Below are 27,716 nucleotides of genomic sequence, written 5' to 3'. Positions count from 1 at the left end.
TCAGAAAGACAACCAAAAACTGACAAATAATACGCGAAACCACGAAAATTCAGCAATGTTTGCAACCAGACAACCATGCTTGAATATCTGTCTGAGCAGGATTTACATAGTTTACCTGGGGGAGAGGAAAGTCGATAAGAAGGCGTAATCATATGGCCAACCATGGCCCCTCGTCAAATAACCAGACCATGTCGGGCATGGAATTGGTTAGCTAGTTATTGCAGTATTTGTTTTCAGATGCATGAACTTGATGTTGGAGGAAGCCAACTAAATAATAAAATGAAAGAAGGGTCTGAGCGACTAAACAAATTGCCATTGTTGACTTGAACAAATCAATGTCATGAACTTCAGACAGTATTAGTGAGTCTTAAAACTGCCAGAGAAAAAGGTGTTAAATTATTCAAATATTCGGAATATTAGTAATATAATAATATTGAGAAGCTGAATATTGGAAAAAATAATATTTCAGCATTTGTTTTTAATATTCAGCCAGTCCAACAAACTTGGCCATTAACCCAATTATTTTACAAACGCATATCACAGTATCACTGCAAAAGTCAGGACACCAACATTTTGTATCTAATAGACTACCCGGTACCCGTAATTGACTTGTGCCTGAATGCGGATTAAAAAGTAACTAAGAACCTAATCTGACCATAACTAATAAAAAGGCAAAGATAGCACGAGAATATCATGCATAATAGCTAAACTGTAAGGTACGGTACCGCGACAGCTAAACAGGTGCCTAACAAGTAGGTTATTAGACCACGCTATGTCAATGTTTACAACAAACAATTCTCACTGCTCCTTCACGACGTCTAACGGCAACTAAAACGATCGAACACTTTGAAGAGAGACGAACATTTATGCTTTGAAACTATTTTGTTTTAAAAATATTTCAGGTTTAGCTTTGGCACAGAAATGTGATGGTGCGGTGATATCATGTCAAATTACCAATTTTGGACCAGTACAGATTAGGATTTCCTTTCCCTATTTAAGTCCTAGTCCTATCCTGGTATGATTGGTCAGCTAATCATCCCAGATACAGAGATGCTAGGAGTCCAGGGTACTGTAGTAAACCCAACACTGTCCACATAGCATGGAGGTGGAACCCAAGGGTCTGTGCGATCCCGATCTTATTTTTCAGAGCTACGAGTTCCGCATGATTTTTTGAAATGATGGGACCAGTTGTTATTGACTCCGATACAGAGCGAAACTGTTTTTAAATTTTCATTCTTGAAACTACAGTTAACCAACCAGTTAATCTACTTCTCTATGATAATTTCATAAACGACTTTCAAATTAGATGCTGAAATTTATTCAACCATAAATGAAAATAAAAAAAAGTGCAGTACGCTGCTGAAAATATGCGAATAAAAATATTTGATTCTTGCAGGCATGATGATGTTCACAAAAGCACAATTAGTAATCGCAAACAATGAAATAAAAATAAAAACATCTTTGAACTCGCAAAGATCGCCAACTTAACAGTTGCTGATATAAGCATTCCACTTTAGATTAAAGTCATGAGATAAACTGATAAAGTATGGTACAAAACGCTTTATCACAATGCCGCATTAACAACAAGATTGCATCAAAAAGCAGGATAAAAATTCACCGCATACAAAGAACTATAGAGATTTTACATTCAAAGTTCGGCATGTTTTGATTGGTATTTTCTAATTTTCTGGAGTCTAATTTTCTTTGGGTCAGAATTTTAAACTTACGATTGTGATAAAACAAGTAAGAAACTTAAAATGCTTTCTTAACATTATAATAAAAAATGCAGGCAAAAACCAAAAGATTTTTGTTATCTAAATTTTAGTTTAGTCCAGAGTTGGGAGCCAAAATTTTGTTTAATCCATAGTCGTGATTCAAAGCCGATGGTACGTACACTTTCTGATTGAAAATAAATAAATTTGTTCGGTAGCATATTGTACCAAAGTAACTCATAATTTGTTACAAAAATATCATTCTCAATAATAGTATATGAAAAACTAACCGTTAAGGAATGAAAATCTCATATATAACAATGTGTATCGGTTCAAATGTACTAAAATAATGAGGTTGCTATCATTTTGTTGCTGTACTGAATAATACAATTCAGTGGTTTAACCCAGATGTGTGCAACATTTATCACAGGAGGGTCAGATACATTTAACTGGGTGAAACCGCGGGAAAAGGGATCAGAATTACTCACACATGCCAGATTAAACTCAATATTAAAAACTTGTTTTGCGGGCTACACACCATTAAAATTTGTCTATTCTCCGCGAGCCGCACAGTTTTTCTTTGTGGGCCGCATTTGCACACCCTTGGTTTAATTCAGAAGGACAAAATTTGAAAAAACTGTATTGAGGAAAACGTATATTCTGATTTTAATTCCTGTCACTTTATATAAAATTGAGTGTTAGATTAATAAGAATTTCAACATCTGCCTTCTCGCCATGAAACACTCTTAATTGCAAATAAAAATACTCGCCCAGTTGGCAAATACAGGAAAATTGTGAATGTCTGTATAACTTGTGCTGGTGTAATGGATATCACAATAATTTTCTACTTGTAAAGAGAGGAGTTTCAGTTGAGGAATTAAAAAATATAGAAATTTTGTATACATACACAATAGGGAGACTGTGATCATTCTCGAATAACATGTTTTTCTATATATGCTTATCTTTTGTTTTTGTCAAATATAGATTTCAGAGAAATAATAATAATTGTTGAGGTTCAAGCACTCCACAAGATTCAAAAAGTTAAAAAAAAATAGCAACCCCAACACAAATGCATTTGTAACAAAACATTTATCCAAAGACCAATTTAATCCTCTCCCAGTTAAAAATCTCTACAGCACCCTTGTACCATAATCTAAAAATTGAAAAGTGTATTTGTCAAGGTAAAAACATATAAAAAATAATAGGCAAAATATGGACACAAAAATATGACCTAATATTCATTCAATTGTACTCGGTATAAAACCTTGGCATTTTCTTCTAGGCAATAGGATTATTACTGCACCAATCAGTTTCTAAAAGTACTTGATACCTGAATATATACCAGAGGTGAGGCTCAAGTAATTGACTGAAATCTAAATGTGACATACAGTTTTCGATTGAATCGGGAAATTGTGGCATTATCATTACATAACAATTATGACAAAAAAAAACAATGTAACAATTAGAATTTTGAGCCAAAAGCACAATGTGTTGAGTGTTAATACTACGTTGCATGTGAGCGTGTCTCCTACTACTTGATCTGATAATATCCAATATGCAAGCTCAAGTTTCGCATTAATAGTAAATAGCATGGGGATACATTGTTCCTTTTCTCATATATCAATATCTCATTGTGAGTTGCAAAAAAATGACAATGAAAGTGGGCCGCGAACTGAAAAAAGCACTGTTGGGAAGCACTGTTCTGAATAGAATAACTCACTTGGCATCAACAAACCACCAGTGAGATTCATTCAGTGATTGGCTCGATCGACTAGAGATTCTGAGGGCTAGGGATTGTGGAACGGAACCAACACTAATACTTCTGACAACACTGATACCGGGACATAGTATGTGTACCAATTCCAATTTACGTTATTTAAATTCTATTATGAGTTCAGGGACTAGCTAAGTGACTCCCGTAGTGTTTGTGCCTGAAATTATAGCCTAACCATACCCTGATACACATACTACGTTCGGGTGTCCGCCATCTTGGTTCACATACTATGGGAGTATCACCTAATGAGCTTGTGATCATTTTGAATAATTTAAAATCATTTCGTGTTCATATATATTATTTCCAAAATAGAACTCTGGTATATTATTTTGAACCGTAATCGAACAGTTAGTAATACAAAACAACACTCCATTAGGCAAAACAGCAGTTTCTAAAATTTTTGCATTCTATTAATGATATCTTAAAATAATAGCAAAAGAATGTTTTAGAATAGCTCAATGGCTAATTGGAAGTCTATGTTGAACAAAAATATGGCTTTGGAAAATATTTGCCCCCAAAGTAATAAAATAGTTTTCAGTTAGACTGATTTGATTTTACAAATCTGAGAAAAGGCACATTTGATTTCAAATTCATGTAGGTTCACAATTGCTGAATGTATTATTAGTATTTCAAGATAAAAAAATGCTAGAAATTAAAAACTATGAAAAATTGTCACAATTATTATTACATAAAGTGCACTTAGTATTATTATTATCTCACAATTATTATAAAACAAAAGAGTTATTACATGATGAAAATGGTATTATGACAATATCCACTGAAATCTGAAACGTCATGTTCATATAGAAAGCCTATTTTAAAAAGAACTTGTTTATACACGATGGCAAGTACAAAAATTGATCATATTTTGCTACATAAAACTTTAGCAAATTTGAGACATTATTATAGTAGCAATACACAAAAGTTAACTACTGATAAAATGAAACGTTTTTCATTGTAAAAAAAGGATAAGCATATTTGTTACACCATATTTGTTGAATTTAAATACCGCTCAACTGATGTTAGAAAACCGATGTAATTTGGCAAAATATTTTACTCGACATGAATGTACCTTCGCAATTTTTCTATTCCTCCTTGGCTTGGTAAAGTGCATCTGTATGAACATTCAAACCATTGGTGAAAACTTTTATAATTTGCTTTATACCAGTTTTGCATTTACATATTAAGCAGGATCATATGTTTGGTATAAAATATTAAAAAAGGCACAAAAAAATGTACAATACACAATTGACTAAGAGATGGTAAATCAGATTAACAACACACAATGAGTCGCTACTGTAAAAAATGCTTGAAAGCTAAAAAATAACTTTTTTCAACACACAAACACCAAAATAAAAACTGGTCCGCCTATCACTAAATAGAATATAAATACATTCAATGAAGCGCTATATTCAAGCATTACATCCATATTATTAATATATTAAATGCAACTTAAAATACCCATATTATATGTTAGTCATTGTTAGAGTTCCTATAGAGTTGGATGAAAGGTCCGAATAAAAACGAAAAACGATGTTTCAACTTCTCAAAATAATCTACTTATTGAGCCATTAACAATTATTATGATTACAAAAAATTATTCATTTTTTAAAAACAATTACAAAATCAATTTGACTATATTATTTTCAGGCATTTTAAATAACGGCATCTGCTTCCTTATAATCTCCGTCGTCTTGGAAGAAATATTCTTCAAGTTTCCACTGCAATGTTTCGAATGATGGTCGTTTCGCTTCGTCAGCATTCCAACATTCTTTCATTATTTCGTAAAGTTGATCGGGGCATTCAGTCATCTGTGGCATGCGATAACCGATTCTAACTTGGTCCAAAACTTCTCTGTTAGTCATACCTGAGGATGGAAGAAAAAGGGATATTAGAGTCAGGTACTCGCGTGAGTATGTATACCAGGTTAGGATTAGGCCATAATTTTATTCCAATTTTCCTTATTTTAGTTCCATTACGAGTTCAGGGACTGTCTGTGTTAGCCAAGTGAATATACCTCCTGCCCATAGCTTTCAGTCCCTTTACACAACTTGACAAAAAATAGGCGAAAAAAATTAGTTACCAACCTGGATAGGGCATTTTTCCTTTGGTAATAATTTCATAAAGTAAGACTCCAAACGACCAGATATCTGACTTGACAGTAAATCTGTTGTACAAGGCAGCCTCTGGTGCCGTCCATTTGATTGGAAACTTTGCTCCTTCATGGGCCATGTAGATTCCTTCATTGTCTTGCGACTCGGTGTCCTGATAGGGAGACAAAAATAAGTATTATTTGAAATCATTACTACGGTTTATGGTGGTTTTCCACAATTTTCCAGTGATTTTGCACACTATTGCGAGGTTTTGGGTGATTTTTGACCTTATTTCAAGGTTTTTCACAATCATTTATTAATTTTTATAAAACAACATTAATCCCAAGATTGTTCATAATGTTAATTGAAAATTATAATTTAGAAATCCCAAGTGATTCAAGAGTCTCTTTCACACTAACACAGATGTATTTCTGTAACTTTTCCTTGGTCAGACGAGACATCACAGAAATATTTTTACGGTTGGTACTACTTGGAATACTTAGAATAGTTATCTTCACGTTTGCTACAGCATCCTTGCATTATATTCATATGTATCCAGCGGCACAAAAAAATAGAAGAAGGATAAGTATTTAGTCCCGCAGAACGGCAGAAGCCAAATCGAAAGCACATTATAAGATTGAGATTTTGTTATCCATATATTTTGTCATGATAGTATTCTAACATTTCACTCTTTACTTAGGCCTATATCACAGACTTGATTAGTTTTGACATAGGATGCTAAATTCATTCCATTCAGAATAGTTCAACACTAGTTCGTATTATGAGCAAACAATTCAAATAAAAAAAATTCTGCCTTTCGGTATGATGTATGAAAAAAATTTGTGTAGACATGGGTACATCCACAGCAATGAATTTAACAGCAGTTTATGCAGAGAGAAAGTCAAGTCATAGTCAAGTTTATTTTTTCCAACCAGTAAAATAATGAATGATGCAAAAAATAAGCAAAAATTCAAGAACATAATTTTACTGAGGAAGGGAAGCCGTGGGGAATCAAAACAATTGTAAAAAAAAAATAAATTCTTGCAACAACAGTAGGCTATTAGGCAAAAACAAATTATGCGATCTAGTTCTCTAAGACTAAAATATTGCGAGGAGCTCAAAGCACACTTCGGCAAAAGTCAACTTTCTAGACTAGTTTCAGATAGTTTAAGAATATAATTGATCAATCCTAGAGCATAAAAGAGCCAATAATGAAAGAGCTTTATAATCGCAAACCAAAAAATTCCAACATTACCTTAATAAATCTGGCAAGACCAAAATCAGCAACTTTGCATGTATTATTATCACCAACAAGTATATTTCTTGCTGCAAGATCCCGATGAATGAAATTCTGACATTCAAGGTACGCCATTCCTGCTGCTATTTGAGCCATCATGTCAACCATTACTTGGAAATCTATTCCGCGACCTTTGCCTGTTTAATATGAAAAAGAAATGTTATTTTAGTAAGAAATTAGTTCAAAAATTCTTTCCGATTCTGAACATGTTAGCACAGTAGTTCTCAAACCAATTGTTGCATCATAACCACAGTTTAAGCATGTGTATTCCTAACAATTCAATTATACAGATATCTTAATTATTCATACGAGGCCCAGCATCGTGCCCCTTGAGAGTGTTGCGACACTCCCCCTACCGACCCATAAATATCCTTCCGTTTCTAATTTTGACCCCTGGTCAATCAACTTTGGGAATCACTGTGTTAGCAGGTTCGAATTCCGGTTTTTGAAGAAATGGCTCCAGGAGTCGAAAGGAAAGTAATGTTTTGCCAAAAGACAATAACATCATGAACCAGACAAACAATTTAGGGAAACCATCGATTTTTTCCACCGATATGGGATTATTTAATGTACAGTATTCTAAGATAAATAATTGGACACTCCAGAATTGTGTGTACCAATATGGAGGTAAGTAATTTTGTTCGCCTGCTTTACATCAAGTTGTGTAAAGGGACTGAAACCTAAGGGCAGGGGGGTATATTAACTTGGCTAACACAGTCAGTCCAAGAATTCGTAATGAAACTAAAATAAGAAAAATCGGAATAAAATTATCGCCTAACCCTTACCTCGTACATACACTACAGGAGTACCAATAATGGTAACTATAATTTGGCGAGATATTTCTCACATCTCAATTTCAATAAATTTATTTTAAAGAATCCTGATAGACCTACGTACCTTTCAAATAGTCCAGTAGGCTTCCATTGCACATAAGCTCAGTAACAATATAAATAGGTTCCGTAATTGTACAAACTGCATATAATTGAACTAATTTAGGATGGCGAAGTTTCTTCATAATTTGAGCTTCTCGTAAAAATTCTTTAGCGTCCATTGTACCTGAGTAACAAGCAAATGATAAAGTTACAAGTTAACACTGTAATTCTGGCTAATAAGCCAACTTTGCAAACAAAATGAGGTCAATATTTCGCACTAAGAATGAGGGTGTCTCTATGATTCCCCTAATAGAAAATGTGAAAAAAATTTGGTTACTTTTTTCACTGTATTTCAGTTAAGCATCAATGCCTAGAGCGAGAATGCCGATTCATAAAACTGACATGAAAAAGTTATTGACTCAGGCAATAAAATTGGGTTTAAAATATGTAAGTGAGATGTGTATGACAGGCGAATACAAATTTTGTATAAAATTTGTGGAAAATAATCTGTGTGCTGAACAGGTTAGGGACATTGTCATCAACACAATGATACCCAATAAAGCCAACTGCGAAAATTCTGATCCACAATAAATATATATTCTATTATTCTTATGCTAATGTTAAGAGCTGATAAAGAATTCATAAAGATCTCATATAAAACCCAACATTGAAAATCCGGATCTTTACAATGAAGCCAGAGGTAACAAAAAAAAATTTACAATCCCTGAAACCTGGGTTATAATCAATTTTGAAACCAAAAAAGATCGCATAGCAAATTCCTCGAACAATTAATTAGGCTACTGTCACGAACAAATTACTGTACAAACAAAATGTTAAACTATCAACAGTTATGTGATTTTTATTGCGATGCCAAGAGCCCAGCAATGCCGCACACAGCCATTATCAATTTACATTGAAAATTGAGCTAATTTATCTTTTCATTTTCAACACTATACGATGTCTCGAACAGATATTAATATTATTTATGCTCCATTGAAGCGGAAGAGGCGGTACACAGACTTAACAAAACAGTATGGTAAAACTGATTTAGAGACACCTAGCTGTTTCAAAGGAAATTGATCAAAACACCAAGAAGGTAATAGATCAACTTTGTCGTCTTTATTAATAAACAAGCTAAATTATAAAAGATGAAACGCACAAAAGCGTCAGTATAAAATATAAATGTTCATTTTTAAGTAATAATAAAATTATTGAGCTGAAACAAAGAGGTAATACAAATTTGATCCAGTAATCTTATTTTACGAAGAAGCTAAAAATTTGAAAATAGAGAAACGTGTTGTAGTATCAGACCAGACCACTCAATGAATATTAAGAGCAATTAACACTCCTTCAAAACTTTCTGGAGTGGAACCTAGTGGAAGACAATATCGCACAGGAAAATAGGTTATATTTTCACAAATGTGCAAAAAACTAGGTTAGATGGAATTCAAAATAAATCTCATTTGAAAAGATGAGAAACTCAATATCATAAACATGGAATCATCTATTATCACAGCAAAATTACTCTGTAAAAAAAATTGCATATACTTGTGAATATAATATAAATCAGATTTACCCAGGATATACAAAAATAAAATTAATTGCAAATCAATTCTAATAATATTTACAATGAAAAGGATGTACTGATCTTTCTTATTGACAGAAGGGTTCAAAAGTACCAAAAGAGCAACGAGATGGATTAGATAAATTGCAATACACACAGAAGGAAAATTCAGGAATGTTGCCAAGACTTCAAATAAGGCAGGCAATCTCAGTGACATATAATATCAGTGAAAAAATATGATGAAATACTGTCTAACAAGGCTTTAATAAAAAGTTCATTAACTATGAAATTACAAAAGTATATGAAAAAAAATGGCGAGATTGTTCAAAATCGGATATTAATTAAGTTTGGGATAATTGTGATAATACATCAACTCAATATTCATTCAATCTTACCTGGTTTCAACTGTTTGATGGCAACTCTTGTTGTTCCGTTCCATTGACCTTCCCATACTTCACCGAATTGACCTTGACCCAATAACCTTGTTTTAACAAGTGAACTTCGTTCAATCTCCCAAGCATCTACTGTGTTGTGTGAAAGGCCGACTGTAGTTGGTGCTTCAAGCTGAAAGGGTTAAGAAACGAAAAAATAGTTTATAGAGTGAGATAACCAGTATCCAGTAACATAAAGTTTTAAAAACAGTATGTATAATTATGTTAATGATTAACATAAAACATAAAGTTTATATTTTTGAATGAACATATCAGGAGTTATCACTATATTATGTTGAATAGAATAAAATAAATTACCAATTAATAACAAAACAATGACAATTCATCCGAAAATATTACATGACAATGGACACAATTTAATATGATTAGTTTATTAAGTCTTTAGAAGCTTTAAATTTGAAATTTACATTTTATCTTTTGTAAAGTATTTTTACATGACTTCACTTCCACACCCACACTGGACATGGCCCTGTTAAGTAGCCAGGTTTTGCAATATTTAAAATTTGTGCGGTGAAATTAGCCTATCTGACATTTTACTTTACAACATAGGTCCATTTTGTTTAAAATTCTTGAATTCAAAATGCACTAATAACATATAAAAAACACAAAGCAATTCATTCAAAAGGTTTGGTTGGTAATAATATAGGACAATGTAGCTCGCGAGTAGGGTTTCAAAATATATAATAACGCATTGGCTCGCGGGTTTCACATGACTGGTCTTGAAAAGCCCATTAACAACATAATAAGTAGTCACTTCCTTGGCAAACAAAACTAAATGTAAGGCAAGCATATATTACCATTTACTGTGACACATTCCACCTAAAGATGTGGATATCTGCAAAGTCATGGCTGCTTATATTTTATTAGAACAGCAGTTCCAACTATTTTAACAGGCAAATAATTGTAAACGTAAACGTTTTTATAGAAACCTGCGAACAAACAACTCTTGTGAATGTTTCTGCGGAGAATATGTAGCGAACGATGATTCAAAACAAACAACAATGGCAAACATTGAACAAAATTAAATTTTGTTTGGCGGGAATTGTTTAATTTATCTATTGGCGGGAATAAATATTTGGCCGAAAGAACCAGCATTGTGAAACCCAAATTCTGTGCACAAGGCAATCAAACAAGAGTAGAAATGCACACAAAAAAAAGTAGGTGTGGTGGCTTAATATTTAATGAGTATCGGGTTGGTCTAATTAGGGATGTTGATAAAAAAATAATTATTTGGTCTAGAAACCAGGATAGTGGGAATCAAATTCATACACAACTTCATTTCTTAGAAAATAGGCAATCCAATAAAATAATTTTAAGAGATGAACATTCAGACGCAATAGGCGAGGTGACTTAATTAATATTGGGTTGAATGTTATTGAATTCTCATTTCCCACAACCTCATATAAAGTGTAGCCTAATAATAATAAAATGTAATATTGTCATAATAATTTGGTTAATTCCAGGTCAAAAATTTAAGGCTTTTATGCATGCACCAAAATCACCCTATGCCGTCTAGCAGAATCATTTGTGGTAAACACCTTATAAAGTAATTTCAGGATTCAAGTCATCCATTAATAATAATATTTGGTAACCCAGCAACCGCACAACACCATAGCGACAATTGAAATACATTTGAATAGGTTTCTTTTCAACTTCCAACAACAAACACAATAATGTAAGCTTGGCACCAGGGATAGCGATACTTGATATACGTTTCTTACATGCTCTCAAATGGTATTTTTCAGGATGAAATATTGAATAGGCTATAATATTCTTAATTAGGCTGAATAGATCAAAAAAATAGTAATGTTTTGATTGGATCTCTATTTTCTACAGTTTCCAAAAACTGAAAAGATACAATACAATTTTGGAAATAAAATTATTCCAAATAATCTTGATATTAGCAACAACTCTAAAAACTACTTCGTCAACGAAAAAGTTTAGGAACCATTGAATTAGACAAAAGATATGGTTGTTAACTTTACATCTGCGGTTCCGATAGGGGTCCGCCAAGGCGCACGGCGATTTGCCAAGTGCGGTCCGAAAATTACCAGAATTTTGTTAAACATTACTAATATATGATTGAATGATGTGTGTTCAGAGCAGCAGCTACACACCCCTCGTTAGATAAATAAGTGTGAATGTTATGAAGTTATGTTGTTTTGGTGATATTGCTTTTATTCTTTAAGCCTAGATGTTTACAAACTTTTTAAAAAGTATAAAATACACATTAACGATCACAAAATTTTATTTGAAGGCACCAAATTTTTTTTTTGTGTAGGGCGTTTGTGATAATTTGGCGACATACAAACAATAAGTTTGAGAACAGCTGCCATCACTTGATAACTAATATGCTATACAACTAACAAATTTTCAAGAGCTGATGAGCTAATATAGAAAACGATGACAAATTTCTAGGAAATTCAAGAACTATAGCTTATTTTGATGCAATTTCTAAGAAATGATTATTGAAAGGCATTCACTGAGTGCCATTAAAACTTCATTTTAATGAGTGTACAGACACAAATAAGCCTCACCATTATACAAGGCATTCTCAAGTTATAACACAATCCATCAGCACTTAGTTTATAATGTTCAACGAGTTCTTGTATGGTGGCGAACACTGCTCTTCTTGCGATGAAATAACCTCCAGCATCGAGCATTCTTATTCTGTAATGTTTCACATGATCTTCATCTCGAACTAAAAGTAAAATTCACAAGCTAATTAAGATATGATTCACCTATTTATGCCTGGAAGAGGCAAGCCGATAAGACGACTTGTAGCGAACCACGAACTCTCGTCTGGTTACCAGTTCATGTTGTGTATGGGATTAGTTAACCAGTTATTTGTTTTCGGAAGCATGAACTTAGTTATTTTTTGCTTTTGCAGTGTTTAGATATAAATTACAATCACCATATTTCATGGACCATAAGGCGTACAACAAATTGTGAGATTGAGTTTTTGGCTCGCTGGGCTATAAGAGGCGGTTTTTAAAGCCCAAAACACTTTCTGATCCATAACCTGAGCACACCAGCTTATAAAGCAAACAATCAAATTTTGTGAAAAAAGTGAAATGGTATGTAAATAAAACATAGTAAATAAAATTGACCTCGATAAAAAAGCATTTTGAAGCATTAAAAATAGTGTATAAATGTCCGAACTACCTGTTTAATAATACTTGAAAAGAGGATTCTAAATTTTATGCTCAATAAATGTCATTATTACCAGCGCAAGATCAATTAATATTATTCAAGTTATTAAAACGAATAACATAACCCTCTAAAATATTCAAATCTTTTTGTAAACATTATCACTCTTTTCATATCTTAATAGAATAGCCCTGCGACTAATGATGACCAGGGAAAATAAAATTAGAATTTAATGCCACCCAAAAATTGAGTATAAAGAAATCAGGAAGATTTAATCAGTCTTATTCCACGCAAAGATTCCATATGAATGCAGATGAATAAATTAAGATTTGGAATTGGTAATAATTCGAACACTGAATCCTGGAATATTATTAAACAAGTCAGTCATAGACATTTGACTTCCCCAATATAAATAGTTACCTAATAAGATAAAAAAAACATGGCACTTTTTATGTGTTTAATATGAATAGCTTTTCCACAAGGTAAATAATGATCCTGTTGGAAATCATGGTATTATTAAATTAAGCAAGAATGCATAAAATATTAGCTCTTCTACTTCTCTTAACTTTTAGAAGATAAGCTTCATATTTATTGTTTGAGCCAACATCTGGTAAAAATTAGACATTAAATAGACTCGAAGCAAATCTGTGAAAAGTTTTTCCATAAACTGTTTTAGTTATTCTTGGGGTAATGGAAAAAACAATTGGTTTCATATTTCCAGTATTTAAAGATGAAAATTTAGTAGAAAGTTTTTACTCTTATTTTTTTCCACAGCAAGTCTGATAGGGCTATACAATTCACCCAAACTTTTACGGCATTCCGTATAAATATTCATGACATTCCGTTATGACTTTTCATATATTTGACTCCGCTCCTTGTTTAAGATTATGCACAGAGTAAACATGTTTGGTAAAACGCAAGTATAGTATAATTTAATAGCAGGCAAGTTAGAATTTCTGTTAAATATGACAGAAATGCTCACAGTAATGCATGCAATATTAGCTGTTCTATTCCAGTTATTTTGTAGAAAAAATCTCAGCATTTATCGTTTTCGTCAGCATCATGTCATAACGACAGGTAGAGCTCATAAAATACAGGTAAATTATAATACATTGTCAATACTCCATCAGCCAATGCCGGTGATTATTCATTCTGATTATCTTTCTAACCACAATGAGTAAAATAAACACAACAACAATTGAACGCACCCTCAGGGGATTTTACAACTCAAGGATCATACCATATAGTAATAATTCTAACTTAAGCCCTTTTCTGGGAAATTGTAAACCAGTCGTTTTACTTCTGAGTAATAATAATCAAAATAAAATTCCCACAGTGGATGAGACATAAAATTACCACCAGGGTTGTCAATAAGAATCGAATACATTCAACATTCATTCATACGGTAAATTTTCAAATTTAGGAATAATTTAGAACAAGTTAAATAAAAATTTTGGGCCACCAGACAAGTAATACAATTACATACAATATCTCAACTGGTAACAAACAACACAGTGAAAAAAATGACTTCATAGATATGATCAACGTTATTAAAATATAGTGATTCATGTAATTTTTCACCTGAACTTGCCACCAATTAAGAATTATTCCATATTTGAAACTATTTTCTCAGAATGTATTCAGAGAAGTGGAATAATCGGTTTTGACCATTCTCAAAGTTTAACGGCAATCTATAAATGTGTGTAACAATAAGGAGGTACTAGATAAGTAATTTTGTTCGCCTACTTTACATCAAGTTGTCTAAAGGAACTGAAACCTATGGGCAGGGGTTTTATTCACTTGGCTAACACAGACAGTCCCCGAACTCGTAATAGAACTAAAATAAGGAAAATCGGAATAAAATTATGCCCTAACCCTAACACACTACCGTAGTACCAGTTTACCATATACTAACGCAATAAATTTGTTCTCTATGTTTACGCTTGCCATGATTTATAAGATGATTTAGAAATATTTTACGGTTAACGAAAAGGTAATGACTAACCTGTCACATTTATTTTTAAATTTCACACCAAGAGACAAGAATTATATCATTAAACATGATATATTGGTATAAATATAGTTTATTGGCAGACTGAAAATATTGTGATCTATAAAATTAAGATTTTGTTTATGAAGGTGTTTTTAATCTGAGATTATCATTACCTAAGACATAAACATGTCTATTTGGATAAATTTGCAATATCATATTTTTATGGCAATAAAATAAATTTTGCTGTATCATGCTTTTGTAACACAATAGTAAGCAGAAATCAGATAATTTTTTTTTCAACTTTGGCTACCGTATTTGTTGACAATTTTGAATATAGATTGTACCAGGATATTTTGTATCGTATCAAAGATCCTTTCTCATTGTCTACTCTCTACTAGAATCAGATAGTATTATAGGGATAAATAACAATTACATATTTTTATAACTTTTCGTTCTTTGGACAAAACTAGATATAAAATATTAAACAAACACCGAATAACATTCACAAATTTATTAACACAGCGTCTTTCCATGAAATACAAAAGTATATTTTTAATAAGCCTACGTTTTCAGACAAAACGAGATTTAATTTAATCAAACAGTGATAACATTACTCCCAAATATACTTGCTATTTTGCGTAGAACATGATTCCAATTTTTATTATTATTCAAAAACCATAGGAAACGACATACACTACCAATTATCAAGTGGAAAAGGAAAACTGGTAATTATTCATGTTTATTCGATCCTAAATCATTCCACATTTTCAACTTATGTCCATTAATTTTTCAATAAAAATTGAATATATATTAGCTATATATAGACTTGGTATGTACACTAACTGTTTGTACAACAACAACATTTGAATCAGGGTTTTTCCGCAAGCGTGGTGTCGTGAATGTTATATTGATCAGAAGTTGAATGATTTATTTTCTCACAAATAATCTTTCACAAATTAATTGATAATCCCATTACTATCAAACGAATAAATTATATTTCGACTGGCCAATATGGCAATGATACTCAAATTTAATGGAATGAAAAATTATTCTTATTATTATATCTTGACTTTAGGATTTAGAATTGTGAAAAATTATCATTGTAAGCAATTGAAGTCTAACTAACGATGAAAAAGGTCTTTGCTTTATTATGTGTACTAGACAAGGATGACCAAAAACGAATAATTTAGTATTGCGAATATATTCTAGAATAATTTTCTAGAATATTAAATTAATCAATTCTGAAGGTGTTCTTTGTGAGAAATTCTTCAAGACAATTGTAATTTCATAGAAACAAATTTGGTCATGCAGAATAATTAGGATAAATATTTTTTTAATTAGTATTGTCGATTTTATTCTGTTTTTGTCTATCATAAAATAATAAATGTTTCAAAAGACATTTTTGAATAAAATATTTTAAATTATTCCTAAAGCATTGGATTGACTAAATTGAATATAACAAAAGTAGTCGAATATTCGATTCGTTTTGTTCATTTAACAAAATTACTCTTCAAGCACAATAATTGGTATTCCCGTAAATTGGTATTCCGGTAGCATGTGTACCAGGTTAGGATTAGGCCATAATATTATTGTCTTCTCATTTTAGTTCTATGACGAGTTCGGGGACTGTCTGTATTAGCCAAGTGAATATACCCCCTGCCCATAGGTTTCAGTTCCTTTACACAACTCGATATGAAGTAGGCGAAAAAAATTAGTTACCTCCATATAGGTACTCACACTTCTGAAGCGCCCAATTAATTAAGACCAACCAGTACTGTTGCAAATAGATATCTCACCAGATAAAGAATAATCCCCAGGTTTACTCTCACTTTCTCGAACTAGAAAGGATCCAGTTACATTAACTGGCATCATTAATCGTCGTTCGGCTTCTAAACGTTTCGTATTTCGGATAAACCATCTGAAAAAAGCAACACAAAATATTAGGTCGGGTGTAGAACTGATTGAAGGTTTTAAATTTAAAAGTAAAGATATCAAGCAGAGAAGTTCAAATGGAATCCACACTTCAATAGATTAAAAAATTGCTATAGGAGTAAAAGTTCTCAATTTCAATATTTATATCCAAAAAATTGGTAAGAACAGATTAATAACAGACAGCCATGCGGAATCTAAATATTTTGTAGAATTGTAGAAAACCTATTATTTAAAGAAAATTTTATTTTTGAGGAATACTATAAAGTTTTTTATTTAATAAACTGGTAGGAGCAGATTTTCTGAAAGTCCCGCCAGATTGTATAAAACCAATCAAAGGAGATTTGATTTTAATATACAAGGTGTTCAAAGAGTCTCATTACAATCAAACTTTTAGTATGAAGTCAGTTCTCAATGTATCTTATCCAAGTTTGTTTTATTTTAATCAGTGTTTATTCAAGGTATTTTCATTCAATCCCCCTGTAGAAGCCAGCAAACTATATTATGTGGTGACGATAAATTTCGTTAACAGTTTAAAAATTTTTGATGAAAAGAGTGGAAAATTTCCTATTTCACAAATATGGCAGAATTTCATGTTTTGATCAAACAATAAATTATTCTGGTACAACCATCCCTGGCTTTCAGTTTCAGGCAGAATAAAAAACAATGTTTTTCATATATAAATGTATAAATTTTACAGCTTTTATCACGAATGGTCATATAAATTAAACATAGAAAGAATAACACAAAAATTTGGCCAAAATCAGAGTGAAATGACAGAATTTTGTAACTCAAGTTTGAGAAAAAATTGTCAGCTTGGCTTATTAAAATTTAGAAAAGCGGGAATTCCATCTACAATTAATTATTACATATCAAGTTATTTATTTATGGCTGTGACACATAACATACAATAAAACGTAACTTGATAATATAGCCCAAGGCAATATTTCTGAGGGCAATCATTAAAAACTTACACTTCAGCATTAAGAGATCTATGTTTAGCAACATAGTTTGATGGTATGTAACCCTCTCGTCTGCCATTAGGCGGAGGATTGAGATGCCTTGCCATCCACCAGTCGCCTTGGTCTCTTGACAAAACCTCCATGAGGTCACCTTGAAAAATAAAGATATCTTGGAAAAACATCAAAAATTAAAAAAAAATCGTTGGACTCATTGGTTATAAATATAAAACAAAGATTCAGATAAACCATGGAAATTTTCTTAAAATGTTACCAATAAATCAGTTTAACTTACAGTAGCATAAATTTAGGATTAATTCGAGTAAGTTTGAAAGCTGTATTAGTAAAAGCAATATATCAAATAAAAACTTTGTGATGAAGGGTGACCAAAAAAAAGAACCCATGCCATTTGAAACATATCCTAAAGAGAACAGAACTTTTAAGCAAAGCGTTGTAGTTTACCAAAACTTATGGGTTCAATTATACAAACATAAGTTCGAGTGTTGAATAAAATTGTGATTAAAATATAATATGGTTTCTTATTGACTTGGATCCCTCATTATCAGACAACTCAACATAGATGCTTTGAACATTCAAAGACATATGAATGCAAGATTAAACTAACAATAGTTACTGAAGTGCTATTATACATATTATTAAAAGTTACTTTCCATGAATATATTGAATTCCATGTTTTAGGAATATGCTTTTAAATTGATAAAGCAGCATTTTCACCAAACTAAAAATATAATGAAGATATTGATTTTCTAACTACCGAACAACTGCTTTTTAAACCAATATAAAATCGAAGAATGAACCCCTAATTTAAGGTTAGGAAACAGTCACCTAGAGCAAGTTACTACCTTTTACAGAGAGACCCAAAAACCATAATCATTGTCATTTAATAAACATATTCTGAAGAGAGCACAACTTTTGAGCGAAGCGGCATTCTAGATTACTGAAACTTTTGGGTACAATCATAAACCGAGTCACGAGTCATCTAATTCTTGCGTCGAGTAGTGAAACACTGAGGTTCAAATGGTGAATAAATTTTCTTTATTTTGGTAGAATCACAATCAGAAGTTCAAGTGTTAAATAGAAATTTTGGTAGAACAAAAAAAAATTCATTATTTCTGATTTTTTTTGGAGCCACCCTGTGTGAATACATATATATTCTCAGCACAAGTAGCCAGCTGCCTGTGATATGTTGGGCAGCAGGGTATATTTAGGCCCTTGCCTACAACTGAGTAGACATTGCCTAATTAAAAAAATCCGAGTCTTACAATTTACAAATATTATACCCTATCTCCTTTATAGACTGAGTACTTGAAATAAGGTCGTCAAAAATAATAAATGACTTTGCTTTGCCTATAGAAGGAAAAAACAGATTTCTCAAAATCTAAAGTAAGCTACCTTTTGGTACTCCCGAAGTATGCGCATCAAGATGTCGCACAACCTGAACCCTAACCTGGTACACGACCTGTGTTCAGGTTGTGCGTCATCTTGGTGCGCATACTTCAGGAGGTCCTAACTTTTTAACAACAAGAATAGGTTACTATTTATAATTAGGTAGTTCAAATCAAATAAGGTCAATAGGTCACAAAAAAACACGAACCTCTTGAAAACACTTGTCACATTAAACTAAGTAGCGTGTCTTGTAAAGCCATCAACATCGAAAAAATTGTGACTATCCATCAATTCCTATACTTAATTTCTAAGCCATACCCCAGCACGTGTGCACAACACAACAAACAATTTCAACAATAATATTTTTTGAAAATTTTGTCATTTTTGGTCAATTTGTCAGATAAAAAAAATGTGAAGTGGTTAACACACTCCTCCGGTAGTACATTGTTAAAACAAGTATATCCAAGTACTAGCAATAGAAAGAATGTGCTATCGAACTCTGGTCCATGCTACACAAACAATAAAAAGGGTTTGAACACTACTAAATACAAGGGGGCTTATCTCTCCCGACCACATTGTACAAATAATTAGTCATCTTTTCACAGACGGCAGGTAAGAACTAAAAATCACATGAATTATCTCTGACTCACCTTTATGAAAACTTAGATCATCTTCAGTTCGAGCATCGTAATCATAGAGAGCAATAAATATTTCCATATCATTCATGGCGGGTTGTTGAAAACCTAAAACAATGATGTCATACTTATTTGTGTGTGGCGGGAAAAATTAGGAAAAAATGAAAATGTCCTTCCAAGTGTTCCTACGATAATAATACCAATAAAAAAAGAATAAATATAAGACAACTGTAATAAAAATATTAATAATAGTGTTTCTCACAAACCAAAATGAGAGATATTCGAACAATTTCAAAATGGGTCAAGATGAAACGGTTATATTAACAAATACAATTACAGAAACAGCCATAGACCATGAATACATTCTGAAAAAATTGTTTGAATAATAACTCAAGAGGGTAATTATTGTAGTTCCGATTAATTACCCTGTTTTTAACAGTTTCCAAAAGATAGAGAGAGTAAACAATTATTTAGAAACCTTGTTAATCCCCAAATCAATATAGGAAAAATGTATTTAGGTAGTCAAATTAATAGATACGACTAAGTTAGCAATACTTATGATACAGTATGATTTAATGTTAGATTCCCTCATGGGTGAGGCTGCTCGATAACCATTAGGATAGGATTTACATATTTATCCCGGGGGAGAGGAAAGCCGATAAGACGGCTTATCCATATGGCGAACCACGGCCTCTCGTCCGGTTACCATTCCAAGTCGGGTATGGGATTAGTTATATTGTTTTGTTTTCGGAGGCATGGACTTGGTGGTGGAGGAAGCCGTAACCGACCAGCGGTTACGTGAACCACCCAACGACGGCGAGGAGTCCAGCAATCCTCTCGCACATAACCATCCCTGCATGGGATTCGAACCTGCGAACCCACGCAGAGTAATTAGAGGTGCGGTGGCGAGCGTATTCCTAACGCTTAGCCCGTTGAGCCACACCGCCGCGCTACTGGTTAACCGCATAACTGGTTTATCGCGTCTTTCCGAAATCTTTTTTACTTCTATATGTACAATGTGTACTATCGTCTATCGGCATGTGAAAAAATAACTACTGACTGAATGACTTCTACTCATGAACCACCCACATACACAATTTATAGTTTCTACGTTTTACTTAACTGTCAAATCTTAATCTCGAGAATAATTTAAAATAACTTCATTCGAAAATTTGTTATCTCAGGCATTTGCATCTGATGATCAGATAAAAAGAATCTAAATTTCACTTCACTCTCTGTAATAATAAGCAAGTCTTAATCAATCTAAAATGAAATTTATCTCCCACATTCGATATGATCAAATCTAAATACTATAAATTAACAGTGATTTGTGTAAAATTCTACAATGAATACTGTCAATTTTAGAATATACAGGGTGTTCATAAAGTTCCTTTACAATTTTCAATTTAGATATGAAGTCAGTTTTCAATATATCTTAACCAGGTTTGTTGTTTTTTAATCAGTAATTGTTAAAGTATTTTTACTTCATTTAAGACAGTGGTTCCCAACCGCCGGTCCGCGGACCGGTGCCGGTCTGCGAAGCTTTTTTGACGGTCCGCGAGAAGTTTTGTTGTTTTTATGCCGTCTCAATCGCTTTACCGTATACAAAGTTTTTTTTTTGTACTTTGTAGCCTACCGTATACAAAGTTGCTTTGGCTCATTACGCAATTCTCTTCCCCCGTCATATTGCGACATCTTGACGCCGTCTTACGCGACATCTTGGCGCCGAGCATTCACACTTTTCGCCTCCGATTCATCGCGAATGCGCTCCATCAAATCTCGCAAAATTAAGAAGCCTCAAAATCGGCATGCGTGCTTTTTCTGTTCTGCGTGCTTTGCCTGCTTAATATGACCATCCATATAAAACGTAATGCATATCTTCTTTTTCAAACCAGAAAACAGTCAAGAACAGTATAATATTCCAGTAAGAGAGGAACTTGTTGAGACCCCACAGGCGACAGGTGGTCACGACACGCCCAAAAAAGCATGGGCCGCAGATATCTTTTCCAGACACAGTAGGATTTTGAGCCTGTTGCCAAGTTACCGACGACTTTGGCATTGTAATGCAAATTCATTTCGTTTGAGGCGTCGATCAACTGCAGAGGGATTTTTATGATGAACCCATTGCAAAAGAAAAGGCTTGATTAAAATGGCGATTCTACTTTACAGTCCCGATTAAAAAAGAATTACTTATCACAATTTTAGATATCTCTTGATAACGAATACTCATGGCCAAGTAATCGAGCAATCGAACTGTTGTCCGTCTTTTCAGCCAGTTACTGCGTTATGCGAAAAAAACATTATCATCACTAGATTCAATTACAACGAAGCAAAGAAATCGGCTGCACGCGGCTGCAGAGCTACGTGTTGCAAAAACTTCTTTGAGGCCTCGTTTGTAATCTTATATTGGAAACAAAACAGCAGCAAAATTCTCACAGGAGTTAATTGTGTTTGCTCATGATTTGGCGTGTACCTGTTTTTAATGTGAGATATTTTACGCGTACCTTTCTTACGCATAATGGGTGCCCAGCACTGCATTTCATTACGCAAATATATGGTATTATTTTATGTTTAACCCATTTTTAATTTTTGGTCGGCACATTATTTGATAGTTTTTCTCCGCAAGAAATGGTTTTAAGTGTGCCTTTTTGTCTAGAAGCATATTGAGTGCTCGCCCTAATCATAATGTATTCGTAACAGAAGGCCTACATACATTATTTGGTAATGACAATCACTGGTCTATCACTCAGTAATTTATTTCTTCACCATGCTGAAGAATTATAGGTTCCAATATGATGGGCATGAACATCAGCAATGAAATGTCTGAAACTTACATCCCTAAAAATTTGTTCAGTGCAACTTAGGCCTAAGTCACCTTTTTTTACTTTGCATCCCATACAAAAAATTTCAGAAGTTGTTGAGAACAGAATGGGCCTAAATCTCTTATGGAGGTAAAAAAGCAGAAAGAAATTGAAGCTGAAGTGCCAAAAAATATTGATTACAAAGATATTCTCATCCAAACTAAAATAACCAGAGCTCAGGACTTTACTAATTGTGAATATCTAGATATTCAAAAATAAAAAAATTCCAAATTGTTTTTTGCGTTTTTCTCAAAACTCAAAATTGTGACTTAGGCCTGTTCTGTTCTCATCCGGCGATATGTTATTTGATAAATAAATTTAAAAAAGCAGATATAAATAAAAAAAAAATTCTGGTAGTCTCTTACTTTGAGATCGTTGTTGTTGTTGAATATTTGAAAATGATGCCTGTGACATTTTTGGTTGCCGGTTACTTCCATTTGTATTTGAATTTTGTGGAGGGCCGATCAGCCTCCTTATACATCCACCCATGGTTGTTGTTCAATCCAATGTAAAATATCCCGACTTCAGAATATCGTACAAGTTTTCACATGTTATGGAAAGTTCAATTTTTAAAAGTAATATCCCGAAGCTAAATAAAACAGAACCAATATTATTGTCAGTACTACAATTCGAATACCTGAAAATTTGTTTATAAAAAATAGTCACTCGAAAAAACTGAAATTTGAATAATGTATTATCACAATATTGAATATTCCCTATTATCATCAAAATTTGCAAAATCAAGAGATAATCTGCATATATCGTACAAGCATTTCACTATATTAACTAGAACGTTTGAATAAACATTCAACAGAACAAATATGCATGTGAGCTTTATGGAAGTCCATATTTAAAAAGATTAATATTCAAGAATATTTTTTAGCAAATCATGATATAACATGCTCGATTAGACCGCATTGGGTAAAACTACAAATTTTACGAGAAACTGGTTGTAAAATATCAGAATGGGTGCTCAAGCCTAATTGCATTAATTTTGGGGCAAATTTAATAAGTAATACCGAAAAGTGCAAATAGAACATATTTATATAGGAAGAAATTCTAAGAAAGTAAATTCAATCCAGATTGGGCAACAAATTTTGACTTCATCATAAGCAAATTGTGTGACTATTCGTGTTTCTAATGAGTTCGGATAATTACTAAAAAAAGCAAAGATACATGATCTTGAAGAGATATGTTGACTGTATCGCAGAAAACTAATTTTTTTAAATCAGAACTGCAAAATAAATTATCAAACCCATTCCCGTTTATAAATACATTTATCAAACTTTGTTCAAAATCGGAATTCTGTATTCAACTATTTAAACCCAGGTAACATCTTCACTGAGTACATCTGTATTAAAAAATTAGCCTCAGATTACAATTTACAACACTACAAATATTAAAATTGACTACAAATTGTGCATTCCCGAATTCAAAATGATTTTTGGGATAATTTATCGCTATTGGATCAATTACAGGAAATCAAAACTATATTGAAAAGATTCTAAATATTCTTCTCTATCATCTCTCTCAGCTTGGCTTCACTTGCTCCCACAAGTTCATCAACTTTTTGACCATTCTTGAAAAACAGAAATGTAGGCATAGCACTTATTCCATGCTTTTCAGTAGTGTCTGAATTTTCGTCCACATCCACTTTTAGAAAAACAGCATTTTTGTATTCCCCACTCATTGCTGCAACTTTGGGACCAATCACTTTACACGGTCCGCACCAAGTCGCATAGAAGTCGACAACAACAAGTTTTTGACCAGCATCACAAAGTTGCTTATCGAAATCTTCTTTTGTATCACATTGTATTACAGACATCTTGTCAGCTGGGCTACTTGTGTTAACTAATCACTTTGATAAAAATACAGTGCAGTAAGATACATGAGGAAGGCAAGATAGTAAAAGGTAGCTACTTGTGTTAGCTGATTACCAGTACTTTAATACAAATACAGTGCAGTAAGATATAGGATAAAGGCAAAATAATAAAAGACAGTCTGCATATATCGCACAAGCATTCCACTATATTAACTGAACGAGGTAGGTTTATATAAACATTCAACAGAACGAATATGGCTGTGACCTCTGAAGGAAGTCTATATTTGAAAAAATTGATATTCAAGAATTTGGCCTGGTCCTTATTTCATTTTGACTAGTCCAAAAGCTCCAGTATAGATTAATTTTTTTAGCTTGTCACACAAGCCAGATTTGACCACAATCGTAAAACTTTGAATTTTTTTACAAATAAATTTGTAAGGATAGGTGAACAATTCAAACAGCATTATTTTCATAAAAAGTTTTAGCAAATTAATAGGTAAAATGAAAATGGAACTTATTTGTATAGAAAGTAATTTAGGGAAAAGTAAATTCATTTCAGATTATACTATAAATTTTGACTGCATAAATGCGCATAGTTAATAAGTGACTAATCGTGGGAATTCTAACTTGAAAGTTCAAATATAAAATGCAGTGTATTATGAAGAAATTTCAGGTAATTGAGTTTGGATAATTACTAAAAGAAGCAAAGATACATGATCTTGGAAAAACAAGTTGACTGTATCTCAGAAAACTACCGTAACTTTTTTACATCAGAAGTTAAATAAATAAATTATAAACTCATTCAAAAACTACACCAATAATTGAAATACAATCGTACATAATTCACTGTGAAAAAATATTATTGCTACATTTTTATAAGGACTTTATTAGGATTTAAAACTATGCAACAAAACCTTAGAAAAGGTACCATAAAAAAAGTGTTGACCCGAAATTATGAAAACTGATAGCAATAAAGAGTACCACGAAAATGAAAAATTTTATAAATCACATACCCTTAAAATAATAAAATTACCTTTTGAACATTGAATTTCAACTTCAACATACATACAACAAAGAAGAAGTAGGGTCTCGTGTAGTTTCGTACCTAACTTACTTCAAGTGGGCGTAGCATAACAATTTTTTGATATGTCAATCCTAACCCCCATCTGACTACAGCATCCAAAAATTACGTCACTACGACATCACAATTACGTCATAGGGCTTGCCAAATATACGTACAATCGCCTGAAATGGCATTGGCGCCGACGATAAAGAACTGACCGGCGTTATCGATCTTTCTCCTATCGTGATTGTGACGTCGCAGTGACGTAATTTTCTCTCGTTTTCTTGTCGCAACGATTCCAATAGGAGAGAGATCGATAACGCCAGTCAGTTCTTTATCGTCGGCGCCAATGCCATTTCGGGCGATTCTACGTATATTTGGCAAGCTCTATGACATAATTGTGATGTCGTAGTGACATAATTCTTGGATGACGTAGTCAGATGGGGGTTAAGATTGACGGGTCTCGTGTAGTTTTGTACCCCAAGTACAGAAGTACTTCTAGTGAGCGTAGCATAATGATTTTTGCAAATGTCAATTCTAACCCAGTACGGCACACTATACATATCGGGTGACATTGTCCCGTTTCAGAGAAACCCATTTTACAGATGATCAGACACCCCTCCTTTGGGGAGACGTCTGGACAAATGGCCAAACCAAATGACCAAATGGGAATTTTGATCATGTGACGGCTCCGATTAATTTAGATTATTATTGAGACAAGCACGGCATGATATGAAGCATCTGACGTGGTCCCAGAGGCCCCTCGTTTGTGAGACACATGAAGTGTTTGTTTTATTGAGCCAAATTCTTGGAATTTGGATAGTGTGCTGTACTGTAACCCCACCTGACTATGCCATCAAAAAATTACGGCACCATCACGCCATACTGTCATAGAGCTTGCCAAAGTACCTTTTTTTTTTTTTTTGCCAAATAAATTCCAATGCCAAACGGAATTTTCGTATTCTGTATGCCTACGATCGCCTGAAATGGCATCTGCGCCGACGATAAAGAACTCACTAACGGCAGCGATCTCTCTCATAAATCCACGTTTAGTACCACATATACTTCTAGTGGGCGTTGCTCAATTTTTTTTAATATGTCACTCCTGAACCCCCACCTGGCTACGGCATCCAAAAATTACGTCACTGCGACGTCACAATCACGAAATAGAGCTTGTCAAAGTATAACGACGTCACTCGTAATGGCGCCTGCGACTACGTTCATTTTTTTTTTTTTTTTTAATTTTTATGCTATTTTTTAGTTTTGCTCTATTTTTTTTTTCTTGACATAGAATAATTTTTTTTTTTATTATTAGTTTCCGAATTAGATCAAGATTTTTAATCATTTTTTTAGAATTTTGAATATCATGGTTTTAACCCTCTCCATGCGATTTTTATTTTTTATTAAATAATCGTATTTGCTACGCCGACTTTATGCATTTGTACCACTGAACTGGAAATATATGGAACGATCTTCTCTCTCGTTTTGCGTTGTCGCTGCGCGGGACAATTTGATCGCCGCCATCTTGGCACTTATGCTTCCAAACTTTCTTCCTGCTGGTAGGGTAGTTCGCTGGTTTTGGCTTGTTTTTCGTGTTTAAAAGCTGCTAGTTTCATAATTGGGTATTTACGTTCAAACTTCCCTAAGTATAGGTGGCTAGGTTAGTATTTGTCACTAGCTAGTTAGTATTTTTTTTTATATTTTAGGCTGACAGTACGATATAGTTACGGAATAGTTTAACTAAAGGTAGGTACGGTATGGCATTGCCAAAAAAATCTGAGGCGGAGAAAATGATTGGAAAAAGTAGCGGTATTGGTACTCAGTGCTCCGCATATGGTTGCAAAAAACGTTTTAAAAAGAAGGACTTTCGAAGTGATAGCGAGGGAGATGATGACGAGGAAAGTGTGCTGAAACGAAAATAAGGACATTTCATAAGTAAGAAAAATAGCCCAGCAGTTTGTGTTAACAATATCAGTTTTCAGTTGTCTGCCAGTGTGTGTCTTAGCAATTTGTTCATAGCCTGCTAAACATTGTAAAAGATAAAGCTAGTTTTATTATCATGATATACAGATATATGTTAGAGTAAATGCATACAGATACAGGTATAGCTGTCTCGGTACAGTATTGAGGCTC

General features: G+C 33.1%; 2 protein-coding genes across 3 annotated transcripts; both read right to left on the bottom strand.

The window, feature by feature from the left end:
* Positions 1-1,295: 1,295 nt before the first annotated feature.
* Positions 1,296-23,196, bottom strand: LOC120345282 (tyrosine-protein kinase SRK2-like). 2 transcript variants are annotated; one of them, XM_039414660.2, is made up of 10 exons: positions 23,064-23,196; positions 19,853-19,945; positions 17,811-17,949; positions 16,704-16,825; positions 12,302-12,465; positions 9,708-9,876; positions 7,774-7,932; positions 6,835-7,013; positions 5,574-5,751; positions 1,296-5,353 (listed from the first exon to the last, which is right to left on the bottom strand). In XM_039414660.2, exons 1-10 carry the CDS (start codon positions 23,185-23,187, stop codon positions 5,142-5,144), a joined length of 1,539 nt encoding a protein of 512 aa, XP_039270594.1. In that variant the 5' UTR covers positions 23,188-23,196; the 3' UTR covers positions 1,296-5,141. The 2 variants fall into 2 exon arrangements, with proteins under 2 accessions (XP_039270594.1, XP_039270595.2); XM_039414661.2 differs by lacking the exons at positions 19,853-19,945; positions 23,064-23,196 and adding an exon at positions 19,411-19,561.
* A 91-nt stretch (positions 23,197-23,287) lies between these two features.
* Positions 23,288-24,593, bottom strand: LOC120345283 (thioredoxin-like). Its single transcript, XM_039414662.2, has one exon. It carries the CDS (start codon positions 24,521-24,523, stop codon positions 24,203-24,205), a length of 321 nt encoding a protein of 106 aa, XP_039270596.2. The 5' UTR covers positions 24,524-24,593; the 3' UTR covers positions 23,288-24,202.
* Positions 24,594-27,716: the final 3,123 nt, after the last annotated feature.

The sequence above is a fragment of the Styela clava genome, chromosome 8 (genome assembly GCF_964204865.1).
Source record: "Styela clava chromosome 8, kaStyClav1.hap1.2, whole genome shotgun sequence".
Lineage (NCBI taxonomy): Eukaryota > Metazoa > Chordata > Ascidiacea > Stolidobranchia > Styelidae > Styela > Styela clava.
This window is presented reverse-complemented; position numbering and strand designations above follow the sequence as displayed.